This window comes from Monodelphis domestica, chromosome 2 (assembly GCF_027887165.1).
Source record: "Monodelphis domestica isolate mMonDom1 chromosome 2, mMonDom1.pri, whole genome shotgun sequence".
Lineage (NCBI taxonomy): Eukaryota > Metazoa > Chordata > Mammalia > Didelphimorphia > Didelphidae > Monodelphis > Monodelphis domestica.
Window position 1 is genome coordinate 137,489,915 of NC_077228.1, and position 18,728 is coordinate 137,508,642.

Consider the following 18,728-nt stretch of genomic DNA (forward strand, 5'->3'; position numbering starts at 1 on the left):
ATATTTGTGGGTAAAAACTTCCCCCCCAAATTAGTTCATCATCTTGTCTGTATTCTAGAGCAGTGATGTCAAAATTAAATAGAAATGGGGCCACTAATCCTAACTTAAGGATCTCCTCTGGGCCCACACTGAATCAGTTTTAAAATGTAATGTTATCTATTTTGTGTTTTAATTTATTTTGTTAAACATTTCCCAATTAAATTTTAAACTAATTTAGGTCATACAATGTTGGCCACATGTGGGCAGGCATTGTTTTGACATTTCTGTTCTAGAGAACCATTTTAGAATTTCTAGGAGAAATAATTATTTGCCAAGACAAAGAGGATTCCTTGGTAGCTGACACAGAAGAGTAAAGAGATTAAAGCACATGGGAGGAAAATGATGTGTAATGAAATGAGCTTTTATTGTAACTAATACTTTTGCTTTTGGGGAATGATAGTTCTTTCCCCTCACAAAGTTTGAGTGAGCTAGTAAAACTCTCTATGGAAGTTGAAACTTGTCTACAAAAATGTTCATTTTAAGAAGTCAATCATAGAAGTGATTTCCTTCAAAAGTCAAAACATCTAGTTTCCAGAAGTTCAAAGGTAAGACCCAAGTGAGAAAGGCAACTGAAAAATATGTCTTGAATTGTCTTCATATTACAATCCTATTTATATAACGGACAATTTTCAGAGTAATCTTGCATATTATACATGTTAGAAGGACAAGAAAACAAAGTCAGTCATTAGAAGTGTCACTTGTGTACATATTATCTGTACTAAATAGACACTATGAGGAAATCACAAAAGAAAACATAAATCATGTTTTTGTCCTCAAAAAGCTTACAAACTAACATTATTTCAAAATACAGAGATAACACAGGGGGAGGTACAAAAAGCAATGAGGCCATTCCCCCTATCCCCCCCTACCCCAGTAAATACAGGAGGAAAGTACCTCATAACAGTACTGCTGAACTTTATGTAAAACTTTGTTTAGATCCTTGTTCAGCTGTTCAAGATCTAGAACAATAGTTGCATATCTCCTCTGAAATTCAATGCTGATGGGCATAGAATAGGACTTCTGTGAAGAAAAAAAGTTTTATTTTTAGAAAGCTCCTACTAAAAGGGTAATGCAATCTTACATAAAAGGAGAGGGATTCTGCTTGTATTTTGCTATTTAGGTTTCCTAACAAAACCAAAGCAGGTAAAAATAGCATTTTCAAAATTGAACTATAGAAGATAACACATTTGCATGTAATTACTCACAGCTTTACATAAATTTTAAAGTAAAACAAACCAAATAAAGAACCTAAGTTTTCTTCCGTGGATTTAAAACCTGAAAAAAAGTTTTTTAATCATATTTGCTAACATTTCTTCCCCTTTACTTTCAGTTATGTACAACTCCTGCCTGTCATTCAGATCCCTGCCCACCGCTGCCACACACACAAGAGGAGGGAATATCTTCTGAAGCAGTTGTATTCTCCTAATGCTGAAACATCATCATTAGAAGAAAATTTCCAAAAGCACAGGGATGATCTATCTGTGTATCCAAGTTGCCCTTGCCATTGTTATGACATTGAAAGGGAGAAGGGAAGTCAGAAGAGAAAAAGGAGCAGGTATCATATTTGGCTTGAATACGGTGATTTCCCCATACATGTAGTTTTTCCTAAACTTTTACTTCCCTTCATTTGAATTCCTCAAGTTCTCCTTTGTTTTCCCAAATATTGCTTCTCTCCCTTTACCTGCCTCTCCAGTTATCCCTATCAGAACTATATTTTCTTCCATCAATTTGCAGCTTTACTCAATGTTATTTTTGGTCCATTAGCAGAGTTTTCTGTGTTTTTTTCCTCCAACTCCAAAATACTGATAATTGGGGTATTGGTCTAAAATTATCCAACAGATGGTTCATGGACATTAGAAAGAATGAGGTGATTGGTAGGAGTCAAACATGGCTTCACTAAAAATGAATAATATTTTTATAAAATAACCTAATTTCCTTTGATTGGTAGGTGGATAGATTTTATATCATGACATCAGCAAGCAGCTTAGCTCTTACAATATCTTTGTGTATAACATGATGAAATGTGGACTGGATGACAGGATGGTTAGGTGGATTCAGAATGTAGTTAACTATAGCCCCAAAGAAGGTTGATTACAGATCAATGGCTTTGTAGGGAAGTCTGTAGTAGAGTGTCACAGAACTGTCCTTTCCTATTCAATATTTCTATCAATGACTGGGATGAAGACATAGAAGGGACATTTATCAAATCTTCAAAGTGGGAAGAAAGTTATGACAGATGATAGAATCAAGATTCAGAATGGTTGACAGGTTGGAACAAACCAACATGATGAAATTAAACAAGGGTAAATATAGGACAGGTGAGCATTAAGTAATGAGACTCATTTTTAAACAAACATACCGGAAGTTATATATTCAAATGAGTGCTGTCCCCTTCAAAGTAGTTACCTTGGGAGGCTTTATACTTTTTCCAACGATGCTGCCATTGTTCAAAACACTTTTGGAATTCCTCTTTTGAAACTGCCTTCAAAGTTTGCAGCACATTCTTTTGAAAATCTTCAATGATGGCAAATCTTTGTCCTTTGAGGATGGATTTGAGTTTTGGGAAAAATCATTTGGAGTCAAGTCTGATGAATAAGGTGGGTAATACCATTTTTTTTGTTCACAAACGAGGTGTTAATTATAAAGTAATGAGACTGACTTTCTTGTGTGGCTCTTAATAAACTGGCTCTGATGACAAACATCTCCAAGTCCTGCATTTTAGATTCAACTAATCAATTATACAAATACAGGCTGGTAAAAACCTGGCTTGGCAGCAGTTCATTGAAAAAGGTCTAAGGTTTTAAATTAACCATAAGCTTAAAATGAGCCAAAAGTATGATAAAGCTGCTAAGTTAGTGCAATCTTAGGTTGCATGAATTAAGTATAATGTTCAGATCATAGGAATAGTCCCACAGTAATTTATGTTGATCATATTATATTTGGAATATTGTCCTCAATTCCAGATGTCACATCTTATGAATGACATTAACAAACTATAGCCTAACAGGTACAATGAGAGGGGGTCTAGACACCATGGTATATATAAGCAACAGTTGAAAGAACTAAGGAGATTTATTCTGAAGAAAAGACTAAGGGGAGACAGAATAGCAGTTTTTAAATATTAAAGGATTTTCATATAGAAGAAGGACTAGATTTGTTCTGTGTTGCCCCCTCCAGGAAACAGAACTAGGGCAAATGGGGAAACTGGGTGGAAGGAAGTTACAAGGAGGTAGATTTTGGTTCAAGCTAAGAAAGAATTTTCAAATACCAAGGGCTATCAAACAAAAGAAATAGGGGAAATAACTGCATTGTTAAAATAGTGAGTTATTTTTTCATTGGAAATGTTAGAAGTTGGATGTCATGAATGGTGTAGGAAGGATTTCTCTATGGAAGGAAGACCAAATGATTTCAAATGTTCTTTCTAATTCTGAGTCTATGATTCTGAGCACTGTCCTACCAAACAGCTTGCCTTTTAATGGAGACTATATTTAATCTGGGAGTAGAGGAGCTGGACAAGCAAGTTTGAACTTGTTCCTTGTAATTTTCCTCTCTTAGGACAGAAGGATTGATATGTATTATAAAAGCATCTTTTTTAGGTCCATGGTGGTCATGACATCACCTAGATTGTAGAGAGAGACAGAGAGAGAGAGAGAGAGAGAGAGACAGAGAGAGACAGAGAGAGACAGAGAGAGAGAGAGAGAGAGAGAGAGAGAGAGAGAGAGAGAGAGAGAGACAGAGAGAGAGAGAGAGAGACAGAGAGACAGAGAGAAAGAGAGAGAGAGAGACAGAGAGAGAGACAGAGACAGAGAGAGAGAGACAGAGAGAGAGAGACAGAGAGAGAGACAGAGAGAGAGACAGAGAGAGAGACAGAGAGAGAGACAGAGAGAGAGACAGAGAGAGAGACAGAGTCTCCAATCAAAGGAAAAGACCAGCTGAGAGCTACTCTAACAACCTAGCTCGATGTCCTCTCCAGAGTTTTCATGCTTGAGGAACACTGCCACCAAAAACGTCTACTTGGGTAAAACTGACAGAGCAAATATGGGCTTAACACCACAAAGACTTAGGTTCCTGGAAAAGAAGCCAGGGAGTTCTGCCAGCAAATTTAAAGTTGTATTATAAAGATGGGGTAGATAAAGAATAGTTGGGAAGAAATTTAATTCTGATAGGGATTATAAGAGATATCTAAAAGAGTACTAGGGAAAACATAGGAGAGAAGTAAATGTTTGTACTGATGAGGAATACATTTATAATTCTGATAAAAAGCCTATGAAATGGAAAGTCACCTTATATTCAGGCCAGTATAATAGCTGTGCCAACCTTTCTCAGTTGACATTATACTTTGACCTATACAGTAGGTGAAGGCAATGTAGTGTGAAGAGTGCTAGACTAGAAGTCAGGAGACCCAAATTCTATATTATTATTCTTTGATTACTAACTAGCTATATGATATGGGAAAGTTGGTTTATCTTTCTTGAACTGTTGTTTTTCATCTGTGAAATAAGTGTTGGCCTAGATCATGGATTCTTAATCAAATTTTTTCTCATAGACACTCCTCTGGCCATCTGGCAAAGCCTCTGGGCCCTTTCTAGGAGTAAAGTTTATAAATACGTAAAATACATAGAATTACAAAGGAGATCAATCACACTGAAACAGTTACCAAAATATTGGGGGGAGGGAAGTTACCAGACTCTAGGTTAAGAATTCCAGGGCTGGGGAATCTAAATCCTTTTCAGCTCTACAGTTATATGAATGTATGAATAAAAGTTTTTGTACTTTTTTTCTTGAACTCTAGAGCTGGAAGGGCTCATGGAGGTCATCAGGTCTAACCCCCTTCATTTTATAAACAAGGAACCGAAGGCCCAGGGAGTTGAGGTGACTTGCCCAGGGTCATACAGGCAGTAATAGAGAAGTGAACTCAGGATCTCTGGTTTCAGAGACAAGATTCTTTCCATCGTACCATGCCTCCCTTGGTTCCACTGATCCACCAGCTGCCTCCTCACAACCTCCACTGCATTACATATATACATGCAGACACTCAATGAAATGTTGTTGCAGTTTTTCTATCTAACATTTTCCTTATGTAAAAATTTTTAGAGCATCAGTACTTCTCACAATACAAAAATTTGGAAAACAAATTTGAATTTATAAAATCAACAAAATAGGGAATAAACTTTGTATTAAGATTCTAAAATAGCAATTTCCTTGTTTTATCAATTTCAAAGCAAATTTGTTTTGTTTTAAACATCTGTAGATAATCACTTTCAAAAAGGAAAGCTAACTTCTCTTCTTGCTGTTGTTCTATGCAGATGGAGCCATCATCAACTAATGTACATGTGTGACCAGCTTCTTGCTACTGTGAATTAAGTGAGCAAGACTTGAGGCTCTCAATGACATGGGGATAGCAAGTCTCCAGGTGCCAAAATGACTTTATTTTCCCATTTCAACTTAAATTTGCAATCAATGAGTCAATGAAGTTGTTTTTTTTTTAAACCCTTATCTTCCATCTTAGAATCAATACTATATATTGTTTCTAAGGCAGAAGAATGGTAAGGGCTAGGCAATGGAGATCAAGTGACTTGTCCAGGTTCACACGGCTAGGAAGTATCTGAGGCCAGATTTGAACCCAGGACCTTCCATCTCTGGGCCTGGCTCTCAATCCACTGAGCCACCCAGCTGCCCCTGGAAATGAAGTTTTAATGCCTAGAATTTCATTTTATAGCATCTGCCCAAAACACACCTGCTGAATTTTATAAGGTATTTATGTTAAAAGAGGACACACAAAGTTATACAATAGTTTCCTAAATAAAACTAAAAATCCCAGTAAATAGAAAAATTCACTATTTAAAATTCAAACAAACTAACAAAAAAAACCACAGAAATGTCCTTACCAATTTTTCTGCCTCTGTGTTCATTTCTCTTAATTTCTTGATGTGCTCCTTTTTAATCATAAGAATTTTTGATAATCTAGTCTATAGATAAAGAAGAAGACATTTTTTGGAAAAAAATATATCTTGAAAGCAATTCTAAAATAAAATGTTTCTTATTTATTACAAAAGGCCTGATATGATATCCATTTTTAAAAACACCAGATTTCCATCTTTTGAACTCAGCGATTAAAAAAACAAACAAACAAAAAATCCTTACCTTCCATCTTATAATCAACACTATGTATTGGTTCCAAGGAAGAAGAGTGGTATGGGCTAAAAAATGGGGGTATGTGACTTGCCCAGGGTTACATACCTAAGAAGCAATTTATTCTCAAGTATCTCACACACCTCTCTCCCCACCCCACACCAGAGAAAGCATTGCCCAACAAAAAGATATGTATCTATAAATTATGTCTTTCATGTTTTTAATTATTAATTTTAAATTCTTTCTCCGTCATTCTTCAAATATTAATTCTGTAGGTGGATATAATGTTCTCTTACTTCTACTTGTTTTACTTCTCATTTTGTACAGAGCTTTGCAAGTTCTTAAAAAATTAATCTGTTCATTGAAAACAACTCTGAGATATCACTTCATACCTATCATATTGGTTAATATGACCAAAAAGGAAAATGATAAATATTGGAAAGCAGGTGGGAAAATTGAAATGCTAATAACTGTTGTAAGATCTGGGAACTGATACAATCATTCTGAAGAGCAGTCTGGACCTATATGCCCAAAGGGCCATAAAACTATGCATACTCTTTAACCTAGCAATACCACTACCGGGTCTGTCTATGAAAGAGATCAGAGATAGGGAAATGGACCTGCTTATACAAAACTATTTTTAGCAGCTCTTTTAGTAGTGACAAAGACTGGAAACTGCAGGCTTGTTCATCAATTGGGGAATGGATGAATTAGTTGTGGTATATAGTTGTAATGGAATACTATTACGCCAAAAAAAAAAAGACAAACAGGATGAGTTCAGACAAACCTGGAAAGACGTATATGAACTGATGGCTTTGACTTCTTCAATCTAAAAATTGCCTGATCATATCTTTTGACCATTTACCAGTTGGGGAATAGCTCTTATACTTAATAAATTTTACAAAGTTCTCGATATATTTTAGATTTGAGACCTCTGATGAGAAACTATCTGTAAACCCTACCTCCCCACTTTCTGCTTTCATTCTAATCTTGGCCTCATTAATTTAATTTTGCACTCCTTTTTAATTTAATGCAATCAAAATCATTCATTTTACATTTCAGAATAATCTCCATCTCGTTTACTCACAAATTCCTATCCTGCCAATAAATCTGATAGGTCATATAGTCTCTGTTCTAATTTGCTTATGATATCTCATTTTATGTCTAGGTCATGTATCTATACTTAGTTTCTGACAAACTTCTTTCCAACTGTCTTAGCAACACTCAGGAATTTTAAATACCTGGTTTCAGTAGTTCTCAAGAAATGACACAAAGACAAAAGGCATTTGGTTTTTTCCAAGTTCTTTTCACACTGAGATGAAAGTATAATTAGAAAATTAAGCTAAAAATGTTAGCATCAAAGAGGGTGACTAATATTAAAACAACAACAACAAAACTATTCTCACTATTGGCTGATGGCAGAATATTTTAAAAATTAGGAATAAGAATCACATAAGAATATTTACCAGAATATTGTACATGGTAACACCAATACTGTATGATGATTAACTGTGAATGACTAAGCTATTCTTAGCAATTCAATGATCCAGGACAATTCTGAAAGACTTATGAAGAAAAATGCTATCTATCTCCAGAGAAAGAAAGAAATGATAGTGTCTGAAAGTGGACTGAAGCATACTATTTTTCACTTTCTTATTTTTTTGGGGGGGTGGGGGGGTGTCTTTGGTTTCTTTCACAACATGATTAGTATGGTAATGTTTTGCATGATTACACATGTATAACCTATATCAAATTGCTTGCTACCTCTGGAAGGAGGATGAGGAGGAAGGGAGAGAATTTGGAATTCAAAAAAAAATTTTTAATGTTAAAAAGTGTTTTTACATGTAATTAGAAAACATTATTAAAAGGTATATATATATATATATATATATATATATATATATATATATATATATATATATATATATGTATATTTATTATTTTTATTTTCACCATTCAAAGGAAAATACCAAAAACTTTAGTTATTTTTACATAGGCACCTTTCATTTTAAGTCATTTCATCTACCTATTAAAAATCAGATTAGCTTCTTACTTAAAAATAGGCTATATATGTTGCAAATTACATCAATGTTTAAATGTCTAATAGCTCTAGTATACAGTAAATTAATTAATTACTGATTTCTATATCAAATCATTTATGTTTTAGTTAACACAATGTTTAAGTTGTGAATGTGGATTGTACTCTTTCCATGTGAATTAAATTTGCTTATAATAGCTTACAATTCTTTGAAAACTCAAAGGAGATATAAATCTTAAAAACACACATACAATACAGGCCTTTCATTCATATGATTTCCCCTATCAAACAAACATGTTAATTTTACAAGTTCTATGATGTGAACATGACAGTTGTAATATATCATTGTAATGGTATCCATTCTACTCTAACTCAAAGTTAAAATTGTTGTTTTAAAAAACTTCAAATGGATAAGGATAAGACTACATACAAAATGGATTGGATTGCTGAGACTTATACTATTACTTTGAGAGCCAATACCAAAATTATACTGTAAGTAATTCAGGGATAAGATAGGAATAATATATTAAAATACCTGACAATTTAATTTAATTCTAGTTCTTTTAATGTCCAATTAATAAGTTATGTCAAACTTATTGTTTAAAAAGCAATTGCCCAGTACCAAAAAAAAAGAGTTTGATTCCTTCTGCCTACAAAGTTAATAAAGACATATAAAAAAATAGGTTGGTGTTCGTGAAATGATTTGATGTCACCATATATGTATAAAAATAATTTATTAGTATGTTGAAAAATGTCATGAGGTTCTAATAACAAAATGGAAAAGTAGTAAGAACTAGAAAAAAAAAAGTCTGATATAGATGAAAAATTTTAAAAATCAAAGTCACTACAAAAGTTTGAAAATTACTCTTTATTGGAAGTTAACACCAAAGTTCTTAGAACCAGAATGTGCTATCAAAAAGCAAACATATAAAACAAATTTATTTTTATACTATTTTGAGTATGAAATGGCATTAAAATCTTCAGTTGTAAAAAAGATAAAATAAAAACCTTTGACAATAAAAAAAAACTATTTGCCACTCATTCCACTTTGAGAAATACTTACTACTTGGATAAGGAATTCCACTGGAAAACCACCTAATGTTTCTGTATCTGAACCTGGAAGTTTGCTTCTCCATGGTGACTGTCCTAATAAAGGATCATTATCCTACAAAACAAAAAAAGGGAGGCAAGTTGGGATAATTTGACAATTTCCTGCTCAAAAGAAAATATTTTAATTTTTAGTATTTCAGATACAGAACAAATAATATTATACCAAATCCCATTTCAATGAAATATTAAAAAAAAATTAAAAAAAAATATTTTTAAGCATTCAAACTTTCTCCTATGGAGTAAAATAATGTAACTTGTATGTGATAGCATCCAACTCCATATTAATAGTTTACATTGAATTACCTAAATCTATCAACATGAATACAAAATACTGATAGAACTTCTAAAACATCACTTACTGTAATTGGTGACTGGAGAGGAGGAGTATAATGTAACCGTGGTGGAGTCATGAAAAATCGAGACGGCCGCTGTTTTTGTCCAAAGGCAGCAATTGGCATTGTTTCATGAGGCTCATTGCTCTTTTAGGAGAGGGAAAATGCTTCATGTTAATTTCTACGAAAGTTCATAACACTCAATCAGTAATACAACTTCATAGAATTTGCATTATGATGTAAAAATTACATTAATTAGGGTCATAGCTTCTCTGCTAACTTATATTCAATAAATTAATCCTCAAAGATCAAAAGTTTAGTTTCGGTCAAGACTTTGAAAATCATGCTTTCATGGGGATAAGAAGTTGCATCAGTTAAAAAAGTAGGGATTGGTTAGCAGGACAGATCATTAGAAAATTTAAAATTGACACAAATATTCTATGCCCATCTTTACAAGTTTTTAGTTAAGTCTGACTGTTGACATTTTTCTAATAAAAACCAAAAGTAAAATGTTTTCTGTCTAGGGAATAATATTTGATAGTTTGGGGAAGAAATTACATGGTAAAAGAAATCCTTTCTTGAAATACAAGATTAAAGATTTTATCTATTAAATGTAATAACTCCTAAAGGTTAGTGTATACTGACCTATGATCTGAGGGCTTAGAAATAAGACTACAAACTTAGATCTTATATGTAATACATGAAACAATAATTTTCAATTTTATAACAAATGATTACAATAATAATTATTGTAATAAGTAGTAATTTATTAAAAGTACAATCACCAAAGCCTCTCTGCCCCTTGTAAAAGTTAATGGGTAAAGTTTCAAAGTAGGTAAGTATAATGATTTACTTTTTGAAAACATAAATAGTTACTTTCTTCTCTCTATTTTGTTTCAAAGGTTAAATAATCTATTTCATAAATGATAAATTCATGTCCTTGACTTTATCAATGTTGTAACAAAGAACTAAATACAGCACCAGGATGAAAACTGATCTTCCAACTTATAGCATAAGGCTTTGTAGCATAAAAAAAAGCCACAGCTACACTAACTTTTAGGAAAGGAGTACATATATGATTACAATAATATGAAACTCTGCCAATGCAAACTAGTGATTTATTTTCAACTTGTAATTAATTAAAGTGTTGCTTGAATCATTGGCTTTCTTCAAGTCCTAGTTAATGTCCCACCTTTTGCAAGAAGCCTTTTCATAGTTCTTAATCTTGGTGCCTTTTCTCCGAGAAATTTATCCTGTCTGTATCTAGTTTGTACATAGTTGTTGGCATATTGTCTCCCCTATTATATTATAAACTCCCTGAGAGCAGAGACTTTTTTTCTTTGGTTTTTTGCCCTTCTGTCATCTCACAGTTTAGTTAATGTCTGGCACATAAGTAGTTACTTAATAAATGTCTGTTGACAGTTCATTCCTAAAAAAGGCAAACTAAGATTATTTTAATTTAGAAGGAGAATTTGCCAATTAAGTCAGAAGATCTGTATTATAGGACCAACCTGCCCATTAATTAATTCTATAATCTTGGCCATATTAAGAATATAGACAAGAATAAGTGTGATTTCACTGGAACAGAGAACTCCCTATTAAGATAACTCCATTTTTAAATGCAGGTTAGGCCTAGCTGCCTAGAGCAATGAGAGGCTGAGTGACTGACTCTAAGATCACACAGCCAGGATGCATCAGAGGCAGAACTTGAACTCAGGTCTTCTTGGCTCCAAGGCCAGCTCCCTATTCCCTAAGCCACATGCTTCTCTCTGGCTGTATTACTTGTCTTTATGTCTCATTTTCCTCATCTGCAACACAAGAACAAGAAAACATATTCTACCTCATTCCTATGAGAGTAAGAAACAATATATGGGAGAATACTTTTACAAATAGAGATTTTTGGAGTTAGATTAATAGACTGAAGTCATTATGTTCAGAAATAGGACCCTATAAATCGGTTAATTAGATCCTAGTAACACATTTAAATCCTACTTTGGGTAATGGAACATGGCTAGAGCTTAACTATTTCCCCAAAGCAACTTTGGAGCTACAGAAATTTCAAACATAGTTTGGGAATGTGGGGATTCCTCAGTGGATTCTTATCCCTCAAGCTATGTAATTCCCTACCCTTAAGTAATATTTTCTTTTTCTCTAATTAACATGTAAAAACAACTTTAATATTCTTTTTTTTTAATGCTGAGTTCCAAATTATCTCCCTCTCTGGGACAGTAAGCAATCTTATCTTGATTTTACATGATTTTGTAAAATATTTTTCCATATTAGTCATTTTGTAGAAGAGATTATAAACAATAAAGAAGAAATGAAGTGAAATATAGTATGTTTCAGTCCACAATCAGTTCTTCCCCTGAGATTTAAGTGAATCAGTTCACTCTTCCAACAATGCAAAAGTCCCAGCTTTCCCATATACCCTTCAAGTTTTGTCATTTTTCTTTTCTGTCATATTGGCCAATCTGATAGGTGTGTGGTGGTACCTCAGAGCTGTTTCAATTTGCATTTTCTAATCAAAAGTGATTTAAAGAATTTTCTGATATGAATATAGGTGGATTTGATTCCTTCATCTGAAAACAGCTTGTTCATATCCTCTGACCAATTAGAAAATGACTTATAGGTTTTATAAATGTGACTTAATTGTCTATATGTTTGAGAAATAAGATCTTTATCAGAGATTCTTGATGTAAAAAGTTCCCTTAGCTATCTGTTTTCCTTCTAATTTTGGTTCCATTGCATTGATTTTATTTGTAGAAAACCTTTTAAATGTAATCTAATCAAAATTATTCATTTTATATCCTAAAATGCTGTGTCCTATTTAGTCATAAATTCTTCCTTTATCCAAAGATTTAACAGATAAGCTATTCCATGCTCCCTTAAATTGATTATAATATCACCCTCTGTGTCAAAATCATGTATTCATGTTGACTTTATCTTGGTATACAGTGTGAAATGTTGATTTATCCTAGGACTCTGGCATACCAATTTTCAATTTTCCCATCAGTTTCTGAAAATTATGAGTTCTTGTACCAAAGGCTTTTATCTTCTGAGTTATCAAATGACAAATTATCATCATTTATTACTAGGTATTATATACCTAATCTACTCTATTAAACCACTCCTCTATTTCTTAGCTAGTACCAGATTGCTTTGGTGATTACTGCTTTGTCATAGTTTGAGATCTAGTACTGCTAAACCACCTTCCTTCACATTTTTTTTTCCAAAAGATTCCCTTGATATCCTTGACCTTTTATTTTTCTAGATGAATATTGGTATTATTTTTGCTAGCCATATAAAATAATTTTGGGGCATTTGATTGGTATGGTACTAAATAAATAGATCAATTTAGGTAAAAATGTCATTTTTATCATAATTGGTTAGCCTACCCTCGAGCAATTAATATTTTTCTAATTGTTTAGATATGACCTTACTTGTATGAAAAGTGTTTTGTAGTAAGAGTTTATACATTTCCTGGGTTTATTTTGGCAGGTAGACTCCCAAGTATTTATATTGTCTACTGTTAATTTGAATGGAATTTCTCGTAACTTTGCTAAGGTTGTTAATTATTCTAACTAATTTTTTAGTTGATTCTCTAGGATTCTCTAAGGGTTCATATCATCTGCAAAATGATTTTGCTTCTTCATTGCCTATTCTGATTCCTTCAATTTCTTTTTCTTCTCTTATTGCTACAGCTAGCAGTTCAAGTACTTGAATAACAGTGGTGGTAAAAAGCATCATTATTTCACCCTGATCTTATTGGCAAAGCTTCTAGATTGTCCCCATTACAGATAATGCTTGCTAATGGTTTAAGATAGAAACCACCTTTTGTTTTTAGGAAAGTTCCATTTTTCTATAGTGTTTTTTTTTTTAATAGAAATGGGTATTTTATTTTGTCAAAAGCCTTTTCTGCATCTTTTGAAATAATCATATGATTTTAAAAAATTTATATGGTCAATTATACTGATACTTTCCTAATACTGAACCAGCCCTGCATTCTTGATATAAATCTGATTTGGTCATAGTGAAAACCTTTACAACTCTATGCAGTCCCAAAGAGCAGTACTATGAATATGCTAGTCCCTCTTCCCATATGTTCTTAAGTTTTAAATCTATTATGAAATATAATTGATGTGAATCTTTTACAACCTATATTTAATATAAAATCACATCCAAAATTATACTAGAAATACCACTCACCAGAACTTCATAATCAGGGACAGTATGGGTTCCAAGTCCTGCTCTATCAAACGTAACTCTATAAGTGGCATTAAGTGTGTCTACAGCATCTATCTGCCCAGTAAAGAGGCCATCATGAACACCACGCAATCGTGCTGAGAAAAGAAATAAAGATATAATAATGGTTTGAGGATGTGGAGCACCATTAAACACAAAATATTACTATGTGTATTTTATCTACTTAAATATATAAATGATTATACTCTTTAATACCATTTCAGAGATGGTAGGTAATAGGAATAAAAATGGAAATTAATTTTAAAAAGGGAAGCTGATGATAAGTTGCCTTAATAATACTTTATGATATGTGTAGATCTCAATGATAGTCACACAAAAAACTGGGGTTTGACCTAGATGATGTCTAAGAATTCTTGAGCTCTAAATGACCCTATGACTTTAAGTACATGCACTTTCAATGCAGTTGAATTCAAACATTTATTAAATACCTATACATGAAGAGCACTTTGTTAGGGGACAGGAGAGGATAAACACATAGATAAGCTAATGTACCTACCTACTATCTATCTATTTTCCTTGATGGAATTTACAATTTAGTAGGGCATTTGACATATACAGAAAAAAATACAAAATGGTTTGTAAGCATCTGATAGGAGTATAAAGTATCACTGAAGTACACTAAGATGATTTCTGATCTTTCACAGTAAAATTGAAAGATTCACTGGTAACTTGTTAAGAATTCAAACATACCAAGTATATCAAACAAAACCAAATATAAATTCTATTTTCACTTTAAATATGAAATAACTGGTTGCAAAAACTAAGATTTTATTAGTAAGATGAGCTTTTTTATATAGAATAGTAATGCTGAACTGAGTAAATCAATTAGCATCAATTAAATCATGAGTTTTAGGATTGATAGGTCTAAATATTTATATAAATTTTAAATGTCCATTTACTTCTATTCTTGACCTTTTTGTGGCTTCTCTCACTCATCCTTGTCCTCTTGTCCTTTCAATATAGGTATTTCATATGAAGATATTCTAGAGCACGTGGTAAAAGAGGGTCTTGAATACAGATCTCCCTGTCTCTCTGGATAGTTCTCTATCCATTATGACACACTAATTAATAACATGAATCTCTTCAATTTGTCTTAAAACAGCTTTTCTCTAGATACTGATATTTCCTTACTTTGCTATAAAACATAATAGGTCTATCTCCTTCAGGAAATAATACTATCTATATTCTCTAACCTAAATATAATCATTAATTTCCTTCTCAAAAACACACTTATTTACTGAACTTTTTTACATGAACGCAGGTCAAATATTTGCCTTCTAATCTCTATTACATGGTAATAAGTTAAGTCTAGCTCAACTTAGATATATTTTGTGATCCTTCCAAAATGATACTTTATTCTTTTAATATAACACTTAACATATTAAAACATATTTAACATACTTCAACATTATTCATTGAACTTTTATGAATTCACTAGTAAAAACTAAAGAAATATTCATAAAAATATTAAAATAATGGAATAATTAACTGAATTATTTATTATTTAACTATTAGGAAGGACCTCTTTCTAGTTTTAAGGTCTACAGAAACAGCAGAACTTGTGCACAAAATGATATGTTAACTAGAAAAAGGGTGAAACTAATTTGGATTAGTCAGTAATAGGATGGGAAAGATATAAAAATATTTATAAACAATTTTAAAAGTCTGTCTTGAGTTATTTGACAAGTACCAAGAAATTTTAAATCTCCCCCCAGTTTTAATATTTTTTAATTTATCAAATTCTATTTTGAACCAAATATGGATTTATAATCAGTCTTTGAGCACTTGTATGATTTCATAGTAACATCATTTTTACTTTTACATTGGTAATGTGCACATTCAAAGCCAGGCCCAGTAGAGAAAAAACGAGAGACATAATGAATGTTCTGGGTGCTTTATTGGTCTGTTCACATTATTATTGTAAAGAGCTTCCGGTGCATTCATTACAGATTTTCATGGCTTGCCTTTAAGATTCAAGTTTTGTGTTGCAGATATGTCCCCAAAACATAGTGAAAAACCTTTGGGATCTAAACCCAAGTGTGAAAATCCAGTAATGTAGTTTATTAAAAAAATAAAGGTAGGTAGATGAACTTCAAGTGAGAATATATGCTGCTACTGCTGGCCAGGAAACCCATAAGGATCTCAAAAGGTGCACAAAGCAGATGTCACTAACAGATTTCAAGCTGGTGTGTCATTAACACAACCCAGTCTTGGCACCTTATGATAGCAGTGACTAAAGTCCCAATCCCCTTTCCCTTAGTTTTCCTGAGGGCAGTCAAAGTAGAGAGGTTTACAATAGTAAAGTATACAGTACAATATCTTCACACTGCCATTTGACACAGTAGATGATAAGATTAGAGTTTTAAAATGTTTTAGTTTTAAGAATTTTATTTGCGATGCAATATTTTTAGCTCTATAAATTTCATTTGTTAAGAAAGAAAAGTGACTATTGTCTGAAATCAATGCTTCCCGCCCCCCCCACCCCAAATTAAGATGTTGTTGGTAAAGGTCATAAAATTCTAGTGAATTACAAGAGAAAAAATGTTTTCCATGTTACCTGTTTCATGTTGTGTGTTGAATTTTATGAGTAACTTCATGGTTATTGTGTTAGAAAAAGGGAAGATTATAAAAATTATTGTTTTGTTATATGCAGAAAAGTGCATTTGCTGCACTTTCTAGAGAAAGATTAGTTTTTAGTGGTTGTGTGTCAATCTAACTTCCTATTTTCCATAGATTCAATGTATCAACATTTGTGTTTTTTACTTTCTAGGAACATCATCAAAGCAAAAGTTGAGGATTAACTGTATATACTTTTATCTTGAAAACTAAATATCATGTATGTATGTCAAACATGAAGAAGCAGTCTGTCTTCAATAATTGCCAAGTTTATGAGTTTTAGTTTCTAGCTTGTAAATAACTGCTCAGCTCACATTCTTCTTGACACATTTTTAGAGAGCTCTTCACTGAAGTATGGCATGTCTTCCCTCTCTTACCTGTAACCTTCGTCCCAATGACCAAAGGAAGAGGAATCTCATCTGGAAGATCTTTGAATTGGGAAACATCTGCAACCTTCCTTTGTTGTAGGAGCCGAATTTTTTGCCGTTTCTGTTTTAATGCTGCTCTTTCTTCTTCAAAAAATGCTGAAGAACACCTAGGATACATTATTAAATTAGCTAAATAAAATCTTGCTTATTTAATTAAAATTTTGATCTCCAAACTACACACTCAATAGACCTTTATTAAACCTCATTCACAAGAAGAATGATTTTTTTTAATATTTAAAAGGAACTTTTAATGTCTTAAAAACAGCATCTTACCATGACAAGTAGGCATGGGGATTATCTATTTTTTAATAAATAATCTGAAGCAGAAAAGTGATTTGTCCAAGAGCATTTGATAAAGTTGAATCTAGAACCTAGGTTCAGTTTAAAATTACCATAATTGTTTGTACCCCAAAGAGATAATAAGGAAAAAGACTTGTACAAGAATATTCATAGCAGCATTCTTTGTGGTGGCCAAAAATTGGAAAAGGAGGGGATGCCCTTCAATTGGGGAATGGCTGAACAAATTGTGGTATATGTTGGTGATGGAATACTATTGTGCTAAAAGGAATAATGAACTGGAGGAATTCCATGGAGACTGGAACAACCTCCAGGAAGTGATGCAGAGCGAAAGGAGCAGAACCAGGAAAACATTGTACACAGAGACTGACACACTGTGGTACAATCGAAGGTAATGGACTTCTCCGTTAGTGTCAATGCAGTGTCCCTGAACAATCGCAGGGATCTAAAAAACACTATCCACAAGCAGAGGACAAACTGTGGGAGTAAAAACACTGATGAAAAGCAACTGCTTGACTACAGGGGTGGAGGGGATATGACTAACACTCTAAGGCAAATACCAACAACATGGAAATGGGTTCAAATCAAGAACACATGTGATACACAGTGGAATCGTGCGTCAGCTATGGGGGTGGGGGGTGGGGGAAGAAAATGATCTTTGTCTCCAATGATTAATGTTTGGAAATGACCAAATAAAATAATATTAAAAAATAATAAAAAAATAAAATTAGAGAAGGAAAGATTTGTACACAATTTAAAAAAAAAAGAAAGAAAAGCCCCCAAAATAAGTAAATAAATAAATGAAATTACCATAATTGTCTTCTTAAAAATTGTACTATGTTCTTTGTGGTGGCAAAAAAACTGGAAAATGAGGGGATGCCCTTCAATTGGGGAATGGATGAACAAATTACGGTATATGTTGGTGATGGAATACTATTGTGCTAAAAGGAATAATAAAGTGGAGGAATTCCATGTGAACTGGAACAACCTCCAGGAAGTAATGCAGAGTGAAAGGAGCAGAACTAGGAGAGCATTGTACACAGAGACTAATACACTGTGGTACAATCGAAAGTAATGGACTTCTCCATTAGTGTCAATGCAATGTCCCTGAACAACCTGCAGGGATCAAGGAGAAAAAAAAACAAAACACTACCCACAAGGGGAAGACAAAGGGTGGGATTAAAAACACCGAGGAAGGACAACAGCTTGACTACAGGGGTGGAGGGGATATGATCCAGGAGAGACTCTGAATGAATACCCTACTATGGAAACCAATAGCATGTAAATGGGCTCGGGTTGAGGACCCATGTGATACCCAGAGGAATCACGCATCGCCAATGGGAGGGGTGGGGGGAAATGGGGAAGAAAAAAAGGTGATCTTTGTTCCTAATGAATAATGTTTGAAAATGACCAAATAAAATAATGTTCAAAAACAAACAAATAAATAAATAAATGAAAATTGTGCTATGTCTC

At 33.1% G+C, this 18,728-nt stretch overlaps 1 protein-coding gene and 1 long non-coding RNA gene across 4 annotated transcripts in view; one reads left to right on the forward strand and one right to left on the reverse strand.

The window, feature by feature from the left end:
- The window catches only part of LIN9 (lin-9 DREAM MuvB core complex component), a 97,053-nt gene that overhangs the window by 10,251 nt on the left and 68,074 nt on the right, over window positions 1-18,728 (reverse strand). For all 3 annotated transcript variants that reach the window (XM_056816019.1, XM_007481500.3, XM_001376905.5), the window contains exons 7-12: window positions 16,908-17,065; window positions 13,858-13,991; window positions 9,679-9,798; window positions 9,273-9,374; window positions 5,928-6,008; window positions 934-1,059 (exon numbers count right to left, since the gene is read on the reverse strand). In XM_056816019.1, the coding sequence (XP_056671997.1) occupies window positions 934-1,059; window positions 5,928-6,008; window positions 9,273-9,374; window positions 9,679-9,798; window positions 13,858-13,991; window positions 16,908-17,065 (721 nt within the window). The remainder of the gene's footprint in view (window positions 1-933; window positions 1,060-5,927; window positions 6,009-9,272; window positions 9,375-9,678; window positions 9,799-13,857; window positions 13,992-16,907; window positions 17,066-18,728) is intronic.
- On the forward strand, window positions 319-17,117 carry LOC103101670 (uncharacterized). Its single transcript, XR_461761.3, has 4 exons — window positions 319-584; window positions 1,370-1,594; window positions 5,346-5,452; window positions 16,685-17,117. It is a non-coding gene; the product is annotated as an uncharacterized LOC103101670 (long non-coding RNA).